The sequence below is a fragment of the Rhipicephalus sanguineus genome, chromosome 4 (genome assembly GCF_013339695.2).
Source record: "Rhipicephalus sanguineus isolate Rsan-2018 chromosome 4, BIME_Rsan_1.4, whole genome shotgun sequence".
Lineage (NCBI taxonomy): Eukaryota > Metazoa > Arthropoda > Arachnida > Ixodida > Ixodidae > Rhipicephalus > Rhipicephalus sanguineus.
The window spans coordinates 131,632,213-131,644,886 of NC_051179.1; the positions used below are offsets into that span (position 1 = coordinate 131,632,213).

General features: G+C 45.9%; 1 protein-coding gene across 1 annotated transcript; it reads left to right on the top strand.

The window, feature by feature from the left end:
- Positions 1–266: 266 nt before the first annotated feature.
- On the top strand, positions 267–9,433 carry LOC119388993 (putative nuclease HARBI1). The gene is made up of 3 exons (XM_037656299.2): positions 267–1,041; positions 7,803–8,011; positions 8,412–9,433. Exons 1-3 carry the CDS (start codon positions 427–429, stop codon positions 8,725–8,727), a joined length of 1,140 nt encoding a protein of 379 aa, XP_037512227.1. The 5' UTR covers positions 267–426; the 3' UTR covers positions 8,728–9,433.
- Positions 9,434–12,674: the final 3,241 nt, after the last annotated feature.

Below are 12,674 nucleotides of genomic sequence, written 5' to 3' on the forward strand. Positions count from 1 at the left end.
GTTTTTAGTTGGCTTGCCGCATAGTGAGGGCAGCAAAGCGTGGGAACGTGGAGGCGGAGACACGTCTCTGAGAGAAACAAAGTTCTCTGCTTCATTGGTGGAGTATCGAAAAGGGTTGGTCCCGTAAGGCGGTCTCAGAAGAGACAGGGTGGATTTAAAGGAAGAAATAGGAGCGGAGAGGGGAGAGCTTGGTGCTCGACGGAGAGATTGAGGAGGGGACAGAGGTCGTGCTTGGCGCCGACTCTGATCCAGGGACGAAAGACTTACCCCCGTATTCACGAACCTAACTTAACCTTATCCTTATGACTTAAGTCGCCCTTAACCTTAAGTCCGCCCTTAACGCGTTTCAAGAACGAACCGTGTACTTATCGCAGAACTTTCCTCGTACTTATCGCCGTCATAAGTAAGGCTCGGTTAAGGTAGCCTATGACCTACCTTAAGGCTTCCTTGCAGACAAACAACATAGCGGGGGACGACAACTTCGCGCAGTTCGTTGTTTATGTGAACCGCAATGAAGACATACTTAAAGGCACAGCGTACGCATACGCGTCACCGTCGCGGCGAACTCTCAAGGACCGACTGAACCCTATGGAGGCTTACGACGAACACGAATTTTTGTGTCGTTACCGCTTCACGAAAAGTGCCGTGAAGAAGTTGCTCGCTGTGCTGCCTCTGCAGGAAAACGCCGACGGTCGTGGGTTTCCTTTGCCGCCTCTCATGCAGCTGCTTATTGCATTGCGATTCTATGGAGCGGGCACGTTTCAACTTGTGAGCGGCGACCTTGTCAATGTCTCGCAGCCAACCGTGTCACGAGTAGTCAAGCGGATATCTGCCTTGCTTGCAGAAACACTGTTTCCCGTACTAGTGAAATTTCCCGAAGCGTCGCAAGTGAGTGGCGTTATGGAGGAATTCTACAAGGTCGGCAAATTCCCGGGTGTCAGCGGATGCATAGACTGCACGCATGTGCCTATCAGGAGCCCCGGCGGTGACGACGCCGAAGTATACCGCAACCGGAAAGGATACTTTTCAATCAATGTACAGGTGAGTGCCCGCTTCAAATTGTTGTTGTTAAGTCGGGTTTTTTGGCGCAAAAGCAACTCAGGCTATGATGCGCCAGCCACAAGGTTTTGAGAGATGACTCTTAACAGTGATCTTGAGCTAGATGTTCATGATGACATTACAGCGAGTGTGAGCGATGGTTATGTGAGGTGGCTGTAGAGGGGCCTAAAATTCCACGCGCAAAAGGCGGGTAAAACGTATATGAATAATAAAATCATGAGTGTGATGTGAAATGTGTCTCTTGACAATGAGTGACAATGTGGTCGTGATTACAGAACTATATGACTATGACAGGAATATGGTGCTACAAATTACTTAAAAAACCACATTCTTTCAGAAAATTGAGCACATCAGAAAACGGCACAAGCGAGTCATCTCCTAGAAGAAGGGATGGATGTAACGGTACGTGTTTTTTGTACAGTGCACTGAAGTGTTTTTGTCTTTGTGTCTCAGTGTGAAGGCATGAGATTAGTATGTGTATAACTGTTAACGGCTCTTGACAATATTCACAAGTTGGTTGGGGCTCGTTTGCAAGTAAGAAGTTGTGTGTCAGGTGAGTATGTCCGATTCGTAGTCTGCATACCACGACTTCTATAAACCGTTCTTGGTGACGACAGGTTTTCCATTCTCCTAGCGCTGGTTTTACCAGATGGAGCTTATTACTTTTGCATGTGTCCCAATGTTGCTGCCACTTTGTTAAGAGGGCCAGTTTTGTTACTCGCCGGCTATCTTTGAGGGGAACTTTTGCTTTCGTGACTGTTCTGTGAGCTGCCAGAGAAGCACATTTATCAGCCTTCTCGTTGCCAGGTATGCCAACGTGGCTTGGTACCCAGCAGAACCGAATCTGAGCTTCGTTGTTACGTATTATCATATTTAGAATGTCGCCTATTAGTGGTTCACACTCAGATCTGAAGTCAAGAGCTTTTAATGCGCTTAGCGAGTCTGTGTAAAGGACTGCCTTCTTGTGTTTCCTTGAGATTAAGTCTCGCACTGCCTCTCTCAGGGCATAGACTTCAGCTGTAAAAATGGACATGCATTCAGGTAGCCTGATGCCAATTGCACTTTCCCCTGTCACGATCCCAACGCCCACATGGTTTTTCGTTTTGGAGCCGTCTGTATAATATTCCGTGTAATCGCTGTACTTAAGTTGTAGTGCACGGAAATCTTGTATTATGTGTTCTGGTGGCGTGTTTCTTTTCTTCAGGTGGGTGAGTGACAAATCACAGAGTTGCGTGAAGTCAAACCATGGGGGCGGTCTGGGTGATTTTTGAGCAACGTTCAATACCTCTTTAGGGACGAAATTGGATTGGAGGTATTCTTCAAAACGTAAGATGAGTGGCTTGATTAAGTGTGGTTTGTTCAGGTAATGTGTGCGTGAGGTACATTTGGAAAGAATATCGTGACATATGTGTTCAGGTGATGACTTGATTCTGAGAACATATAACAGAGTTAGTAGTGCTCTTCGTTGACATAGAGGAGGTTCGTTACAATATACATACAGACTCTGTACCGGTGATGTCTTGTAAGCACCGCTGGACAGACGTAGGCCGAGATGGTGTACAGGATCAAGACGTTTGATGTAGGACTCTCGTGCTGAGCCGTAAACAACACAACCATAGTCTAAAGTGCTGCGCACGACAGAGCGGTAGATTCGCAGCATACATAGTCGGTCGGAACCCCAATGTTTGTGCGATAATACTTTCAGAAGGTTGAGAGCCTTGTTCGCCTTAGTTTTTAGATTAGCTATGTGCGGAAGAAAATTTAGCTTTTGGTCGAATGTAATTCCTAAAAATTTATGCTGTGGTTTTATCGGCAATGTGACGTTGTTTAGATTCAAGACTGGGTCTGGGTGTAGGCCTCTCTTTTGGGTAAACAGAACAGCGACAGTTTTTTGCGTTGAGAATCGAAACCCATTTAGGTCGGCCCATTTCGTCAGCTTATTAATTGTAAGTTGGAGTTGCCTTTCACTTGTTGATAAGTTCGAGGCGCGACAGGCAATTTGTAAGTCATCAACGTAGATGGAGTACATGACTGTGTGTGGTATGACCTTGTTAATCGAGTTCATTTTGATAATGAAAAGAGTTGTGCTGAGTACACAACCTTGAGGAACTCCGTTTTCCTGCACAAAAACGCGGGACAATACGGTGCCCAGACGTACCTGGAATGTTCTATTCGATAGAAAATCGCTCAAACAGTTCAACATTCTGCCACGAATTCCTAAATCAGCTAGGTCTCGGAGGATGCCAAATCGCCACGTCGTGTCATACGCCTTTTCCAAGTCAAAGAACACAGCAAGACAGTATTGTTTGTACAGAAAGGCGTCGCGTATTTCCTGCTCTAGCCTGACGAGATGGTCTGTGGTAGCACAACCCTTTTTGTAGCCACATTGGTGTGGGTCTACTAGGCGTTTCGAATAAAGGACGAACGTGAGTCTGATGTTTATAATACTCTCATATGTTTTGGCCAGACAGCTCGTTAACGCAATGGGCCTGTAGCTACTAGTGGAGGTTGGAGGCTTGCCAGGTTTTAGGAATGGCACCACTATGGCATTTTTCCAATCTTCTGGCATTATACCAGTTTCCCATATTTTGTTAAAAAACTGAAGGAGTGCTACTGTAGAGGCTTCAGATAAGTGTGCAAGCATTGTGTAGTGAACACAGTCCGGACCCGGTGCCGTTTTTTTGCCGGCGGAGAGTACTCGGTTTAATTCCTCTAATGTCAGAGTATTGTTATAAGCTTCGTTTGAAGTGGTCGTAAAGGGCAGTCTCTGGTTTTCTGCGGATTCTTTGTACCTGATAAATCGATCTGTGTAATTTTCTGAGCTTGAAATGTTGTAGAAGTGTTCGCCTAAAATATTTGCCTGTTCTTGTACTGTTGTTTGTGCGTGTGGACTTGTAAGTATCGGTATAGTGTATGACGAATAGTCTCTGAATTTCCTGACTTTGTCCCAAAGACATTTAGATGGGATGGAGCTATTAATGGATGTAATGTATTTTTGCCAGGAACACTTTTCCGCCTGCCTTCTAATGTAACGCGCTTTGGCTTTCACCTGTTTGAAGTGGATGAGGTTCTCGTATGTAGGGTACCTTCGGAGAAGTCCCCAGGCTTTGTTTTGCTGTTTTTTTGCTTTTGTGCATTCGTCTGTCCACCATGGATTCATCCGTTTACGCAGAGTCCCGGAAGTTCGCGGTATTGCTTTCTCTGCCGCTGAGACTATGACTTCTACAAACTTTTTGTTAAGCTCGTTTATGGATAATTCTGGTGTGAAAGCCTTTTCGAGATTTGCGTTTTTTGTAAAGGTTGGCCAGTCCGCACGGTGTAAAATCCACCGACGAGGCCGTTCCGCTAAGGTTGGGTATGATGGTGTAAGTTTTATGATGGCGGGTAGGTGATCACTACCATATGACGTGTTAAGGACTTCCCATTTAAGATTGTTAAAAAGGCATGGTGAACAGAGGGCAAGGTCTAAACAGCTAAAAGTCCGCGAAGTTGATGAAAAGTAAGTGAAAGCACCAGAGTTTAAAAGGCAAACGTCATTCGATAGAATGAAATCTTCAATGAGCTGCCCTCTTTGGTCGGTTTTCTCACTACCCCAAAGCGTGGAGTGAGCATTAAAATCTCCTACTAAAATAAATGGCTTCGGCAGCTTTTCTACTAGATTGTCTAAGTTTTTACAGCTCAAATTCACATGGGGTGGAATGTAAAGCGAACATATGGTAATGGTTTTGTAGGATAAAATGGTGACGGCTACTGCCTCAAAGGATGTGCTCAGTTCGACATCTCGCGTAGGGATGCCACCCTGGACAGCGATGGCCACTCCTCCCGACAGTCGGCTGCAGCGTTCGCGATCTTTTCGGACTACTGTAAAGCCCTTAAGGATTTGGGTATGTTTCGCACCTAGATTTGTCTCTTGAAGGCAGAAAGCTGTTGGTGAATACTTGTTTATGATGTCCTTCACGTCACCTAAATTGTGTATGAGCCCTCTGCAGTTCCATTGAACCATGAAAGCCATAATAAAGTAGCAGGAATAAAAGTAAGCAAATGTATATATGTAGAGTTTTCAGCTATTTAAAAACGGTAGGTGACATTAAAGGAAGCTGCTCTATCTTACAGAGCCTTTACCGGGCCCTGTAATTAGGGATTTGTCTTTTTTGGAGCGGTCGAGGAGTTCTCGCCGCTCCTTTGGCGCTGTCTGCGCCTTCCCACTAGAAGTTGTGTCCATTGCCTCTGGCAAGGCAACGGGCACACGCTCCAGTGGGTTGTGTTTTCATTGTGTTGGCTTCGCCTCAACAGACGAAGCCTTTGGCCCCACCAGGCCGGAGGTCGAGGGGACCTCTACTGCTGCTGGCCGGCCCTGGCTGCAACCAAGGCTTGCAGCAGCCGCTGGTGTGGCCATGTTGTTCGTAGGCGGAGCAGCCTTGGCTGCTTCCGCCATGGGGGCGGGTAGCGTTCGCCTCTGCACACTTCGTGTGGCATGGGCGACCGCTTGTGGCCGCTGCAGTGCTGCCCCCTGTTGCACTGCAGAAGCAAACGATGGTTTCTGGGGAAAAGTTAGTGTTGCACGCTGTCGGGCTTCTCGAAAACTGATGTTTTTTTGGAATTTGATTGTAAGAACTTCTTTCTCTCTTTTCCAGGCTATGCACGAGCGAGAGTATGCGGGGTGGGCGCCGTCGCAGTTCGCGCAACGACGGGTTTCATCCTCAGCCCTGCAGTCATCGGTGGAGTGCCCAGTTGTGGCGCACTTTGCACAGGTAAGTTGCCCACGGCAGCTCTGCGATGCGTGGCCGAACCTCTGGCACTTGAAACAGCGCCGCGGATTGGGTATGTACGGTCGGACGCGTAGCATAAGATAGCCTGTTGCGATTGTTTCAGGGAGTGTGCTGGAGCCAAAGGTGACTATAATGTGTTTTGTAGCAATTTCCGTGTCATCCCGCCTTATTTTGATTCGTTGTACATGTATAACATTTTCATCTTTCCACCCGTCCAAGAGTTCTTCATCTGTGAGGTCCACAAGGTCATCATCTGAAACAACGCCTTTAACTGTGTTCATTGTTCTGTGCGCGGTAACTGTAACGGGTTTATCTCCAAATGCTACGAGGTTGCTCAGTTTCTGATATTGGGTGTTATCCTTTAGTTCAATTAGAATGTCCCCACTGGCCATTTTGGTGGCTTTGTAGCCCGCGCCAATGGTTTCAGTGAGGCATCTAGAAACCAGAAATGGTGAAATATTTGTTGCTTTCTTGTTACTGTCACAGTGGATGACATGGTATTTCGGGAACGTGTCTTGTTTCTTGAAATAGAATGTCGAGGTTGCTTCGGTGCGTGTCCTTTTCGGGGCACGATCGCTGGGTGAGGGGTTCGAGGGTCCCATGAAGAAAGTCATTTGTTCGGCAACGGCGCCTACCACCCACCACGGAGCCCAACATGATGATATCTGATGTTTATTGGCGCAAGGGCCATTTGATGGCCAAAGAGCGCCAGGTCATCGTAACTGATATGAACAATGATTATGGTAGGTGGCTGTAAAGGGGCCTTAAAATTCCTCGCGCTAAAGGCGGGTAAAACGTATAAGTATTAAAATCATGAGCGTGACGTGAAATGTATGGGTAGTGAGAATGAATGGCGAGAGAATGAATAGCTTACTGAAACTACGTGTATACGGCATGAGCAACACGGAGCCCAACAAGGGGGCGTGGCAGGACAAGTTAAAAAGTCTGCATCACGCCAGTAGTACGCCGTCACTATAACCTAATATGGTCTACCCGAGGTTGGGGAGCCACACACGGTTAGCCCTTGCCGCCAGGAAAAACGGAAGTAATTAGAAGAGAGGAGAAGACAGGAGAGATGTAAAATGAGAGAAAAAGACGAAGATCAGGGAAGAGGGAGACAGGAAAAGGCGACTGCCGATTTCCTCTGGGTGGGCCAGCCTAGGGGTGCCGTCTACGTGAAGCCGGGGCCAAAGGGGTGTGTTGCCTCTGCCGGGGGGCCTTAAAGGTCCAATCACCCGGCGTCGGCTCAACCCCCAGGATCCCCTTTTCCCCGGACACGGCAATGCCACGCACGGCTAGGCGTGGGAGGGGGTCGAAACCCCCCCGTTAGCTCGGGTCCGTGGTGTCGCTACACACCAAACGCCTGCTTGCGCAGACGCCCCTGCGGGGGCCCGCTTCAAATGTTTTATCCGCGGTTTGATACCGAAATGCAATTATATGCTGTACCCAATGACGCTCACGACTTTGGGAACGTGATAGACGGAAGTCGCCAAGTAAACCATCGTCATATTGCGATGCGACTTTGCACTGCTGGCCTTCATCACTGATACGACAGATGTACAAGTTGCGATTGTGCTCTCGGGGTTACGTTTATCTGCACCAACATATCACCCCCCCCCCCCCCCATCGAAATGCAATACTGCGGATAGGAGTTGAAGGGACGATGCTGAATGGCGTTGTTGCCACGAAATCTCGGGAACCATTTCTCTTCTTATCCAGTGTGGAGTGCAATCGACATTGCAGGCGCTTCTCTCAGGACATCTAAAAAAAAAGGTTCCATGCTACTGAAAGTCATATTGCGCAAGGACCGCAAAAAAAATTCGTGTAACGGAAAGAACATCTAAAAGGTCAATAACTAGAATATCATTTAGGCACATGATGCCACCACAAAATCTTAGCCAGCACAGCATTTTTTTTTCTATTTGCATCTACACTTTTAATGCCGCTTCATTCGTAAATCTTGTGTTTTCACAGGGAATCACAGGGCCAGACTTGCAGTTCTACGATGTAGTGGCCAGCTGGTCAGGGTCTGCCGACAGCAGAATTTTCGACAGCAGCCGTGCCCGAGTGATGTACGAGACGGGTGCCATCACCGGGATTCTGCTTGGAGACTTGGGCTACGCCTGCCGCTCGTATCTCATAACTCCTCTCAAAGATCCTCAACGAGGCAGCCCTGAATACAGGCAAGCTAGTTCACTTATCTTAAGCAGTATTTCAAAACTTTTGAGAAAAAAATGGTCTGCAAAAATTGCTTAAAAGTTTTTTACAGTCAGAGCCATTGAGCTAATATGCAAGGTCAGAAAACAGCCAAAACAGCATGGAAACGCTTTTTATTTGCTCATTTTCAAGAATGTTTGGCCATTCACTTCAAAAGCTCGAAGCTGAAAAGCTCTAAACTCAAAGGAGAAATGCTTATACAATTTTCAAACAATAAATATCAACAATCTCACAAAATACAAAAAGAAAGTCAGATATATTTACATAACATCCAAAGCATTGATTATTTTCATCTCTCTCAACGTTTCTACGTATTGCAGAAACATCACACGAAGGCAAAGAAAAAAAATTGAACTAATTTTTCAGGTACAACAAGTCACAGTCACGAACAAGGAACAGTGTGGAACGTGTGTTCGGCATCTGGAAGAGGAGGTTTCCGTGCCTTCAAATGACGCTACAAATCGACACAAGCACTTCCCTCACAGTGATAACAGCATGTGCAGCTCTACACAACCTAGCCAGAATGCTGCGTGACCCATGCCCTCCGGATCTACAGCCCCAGACTGCACCGAGTGTTCAGCAGCCTACATCGGCACTGCCAAACGGACAGCTTCAGATGGGAACCCAAGACACCGACGGCTTTGGAACCCGTGAACGTATCATTAGAAATTATTTTTCCTAAATGTATGCAAACCTTGTTTTTAAAAAATAACAACATGATGGATATTTAAAAAGAAGGACAGTTTCTATGTATTTAAGTAGTGGAGGGTCAGAACAAAGTTGCACAGGTGCAGGGCCATGTACAGTCTCACTCAATATGAATAGCAACACGGGTGCGCATGGCTTGACAAACTCCAGGATCACCCATGGCTCCCACTGGCCCTTCTGCAAAATAAACACTGTTCTTTCGCTTGGCCATACTACCAAATAAGAAAAAATCATTTAGTTCGGAAAATGACGGCAAATTAAAGACATGCTTTTAGCTTGTAAAGCCACACACTAATGTGTTGCAAGTGATATTGAGCATGACTGTACAGCACGGTTCTTCAGTTATTGTTGTGATCCAGCAAGTGTTCGCTTGTCGGTCAGCCCAGACAACATTGTCCATTACACTCATCATGCCAGCCACCTGCATAGCGCGAGCTGTCACTTGAATTTTGTATGCTTTTGAGGCCCGTGTACTTAGATTTAGGTGCACGTTTAAGAACCCCAGGTGGTCGAAATTTCCGGAGCCCTCCACTACGGCGTCTCTCATAATCATATCGTGGTTTTGGGACGTTAAACCCCAGATATCAATTTTGTATGCCAAATGATCATCAAATGCTGAAATTGCTTGGGAGTTCTGTATTTAAGATACCTTATGCATGAATAAATGAATGCTACATGTTGTGCCTAAAGACAAGCGTCGGATTGAATTTTTTTCTTCATGAGCTTAATTTCAAGCTCAAGAAGAGCTTTCTTTGCCTTCAGGTTCTCTACCTCAAGTGCGTGCACAGCATCCCTTTTCTTTAATTTATCTCTCATAACCCTCATGCGGAGCAAATGCTCTCTTTTTTTTTTGTCTACCCTCTTCAGCCAGGTTCGAAAGCCGAGCATCCAGCTCGCTTCTCACTGCTTCTTTCATTGAGCAGGATGCCCGGCTTCCACCTGCTGGCTTTTCTTGAGAAACTGCTCCCGAAGCCACAGGGTCCGGCTGGGTTGCACTGGTGCTGTCCTGGCCTGGTTGCGCCTCTTCAGCTGCAGTTGGCTGGAGATCGCATTGCCAGGGGTCGATGGCTAGGTCAGCAGCTGCAATGGTGTTACAATTGGAGAAATACTGTCATGCCAATTTCACAGTGCTTGCACTTCTGGCAAGTCGATTTTACAACAGCAATGTGTCCATACATGCCCCATTTTCACCTTACTGAAAAAATACACAAGCGTTTTTACAGAACGCACTGTACTCTGCACATAAAGAACATTACACAATATAAGATCTCAAGCAGGCAGCAATACAGCACGTCCCTGTTTGAGCACCACAAAACAGGTTGACAAACGCATACTGGCCAAGGAGGTGAGCAGTGCCAGACCAGTACGTTTGCATCATGTCAAGATGCATGCACTAATGTCTGCTGGATGTTCCCATTTCAGCTTAGGCTGTGGCATTAGCTCTGAGTGCAAATGACTTCATGCTGCACATATGTATATTATTGACAAACTGCACACATTCACACTCACTCTGCTCATTTCTGTCAATGTTTGAAAATCTCCATACTATGAATTTGTGTTTTACAAGGGATGATGGAGTTTTGAAAGTCTTCAAGGTCACACAAATACACCCATGAGCACTGCATGTATTAACGTTACTATGATTAGCCATGTCAACACGATGCCACAGAGAAAGACGAAGCGTGCTATCGTTGTCATCTCACCAAATGAAAAAAAGCCTTCCTGCTTTGATTGAACATTTCACTGAAATGCATAACAGCAGTGATGTCAGCGTTACGGTACAAGGGGGGAAATTCGGCTTTGTTGGTAAGACATTAAACGATATTTAGTGCAGAGTAACACAAGGACGAAAAGGGAGGACACAACACGTGCGCTGAGTGAGTGCAACTGTTGGTGTCCTCCCTTTTCATCCTTATGTTACTCTGCGCTAAATATTGTTTCAGCATTGTTGTGTTACAATATAGCCTATAGTTTTTAAATGCTGCTTTGTAAAATTGGGAATCAAGTGTGACTTCTGAGTAGCCATCTATGGTGTCGCAATTCGTCTTTCTGCAACATATGTGGCTGGCCAAATAATCAGTCGACATCTAACATGAAATAATACTTGCCATCGGCTTCCATGCTCTGCCCTGGCTGAGTCGGTGCCAGTAGGGCTGCCACAGCTGGCGTGAACTCTGTGGCAGGTGTCACACGGCCAGCACGGTCACTGTCTAAGGGGTTCGTGAGCCGCGTGGCCATGTGCGAAGCAACCGCTCCAACCCTCTGCAATTCTTGATTCATGCTGCTTTCAGCAGGCGTGCCACCTCCTTATGAAGATCCAAATATAAGTGTATGAAACGTGATAACAACAGCTGTAGTCCTACATTTGCAGTTACTATAATGTTTTGAAGATACCAGAAACATACGTGTGTTACGGTACAAGTGCCATACGTAACCTTTCCTGGGACTGCAAATGCATGTATTGTAGGAGTTCGTGTCCTGCAAGTGTTCCAATGTTTTGCTTGCTCCTAGTATTCCACAATGGCATACTGACAAGCGTACGTTTTAATGCTAAAACGTTACTTGACTCCACTTGGCAATACAGTGGCAATGCACTCAGATGTGACACTGGTAGCATTCTCTTCACGGCTATATAGATTATGAGACAGCGACTCGAAGCAACTGATGGGATAATTTACTATAATAAACCTCATACCACTCACGTAAGCCTGTTGCGGAATGCCTAAGTGGGTGCAATTCAATTTGCCAATTTATTTATTTGCCGCATGTACTGCAACTACGCTTTCTGAATAAATTTCAACAGAAGGAGGTATCGAAGTCAAAATGTGCAAGAGTGAGACCTGGTAACGCTTCTAAACAGAATGGTGAAGCCTTATGGCAAGAACCCGCATATAACATTGAAATGTAAGCTATCATAATAACGGTAAATAAAACGTGTATGAAACGAAGCACAAATACATAATTTAGAGCGTGTTCGTTTGCAGCAATAGGCAGGGCTCCAGTTCCTCTACATCTGATGGACTTCTTTTTTATACGAAGCGCCCTCGAGGGAAATGAAATAACTCACCTGTTTTAAACACTTCCCGCGTGTCGTCGGCCTTGGCACGGCGCCACTTCTCCTTCAAATTGTCCCAGCATTTCTTCAATTGCTTAGCCGTCCTTGGATGAACATTCTGCCGGCTATTAAATTCAGTCGCCAGCTGGTCCCACGTTCTCTGCTTCCTTTGAAGGGACACGGCGTCCGTCCTCTTGTTTTCGAGCACCTCACGGTATTTGTTCACGAGATCCGTGAGGACGCCGCGCTCTTCATCAGTAAAATTTACCTTGGCGCGCCGCTCCATACTGATAACAATTTAATAAAAAAGATACAATAAAAGCACACGAATAATAAACAAATCAAGCGAAATAAAAGAAACGCGAAAGATAACTACAAAACTACTACTCAACGGAGCACACAAATAACAGCGAGCAACAAAATAAAAACGTGCACGAGAAGACGTCGAAATATTGCGTCGACGGGTGTTGAACACTTGTGGCCAGACGATAAATGTGCATTTCACCAAAAGCAGAAAGTGCTTTAACAAACACTTTTGCTGCTCTACGTATGGGTGCTTTTGAGCATACTGTTATTGGTTTCTTGCAATAAAGCTAACTTATTGCTGCTTGAAGTAATCATTTCGTAGCAAAAATTTACCTACCCTCGCTCCCAGGGCATATACTTGACGAGTTAAGGGGAGACACGGGTCTTCTAGAACAAAAAATCGCCAAAAAATCGACTTTTTGAAATATTTTTTTTCGCAATCTAGACGTCCTAAAGAATCTATTGCTGCGATATTAACGCGTTCCGCCGAGTATTTATTTTGTTATTGCGCTCTAAAGAGAGCTTCATGATCGCTTTCGCTCGAAAACGCCCCCCGAAAA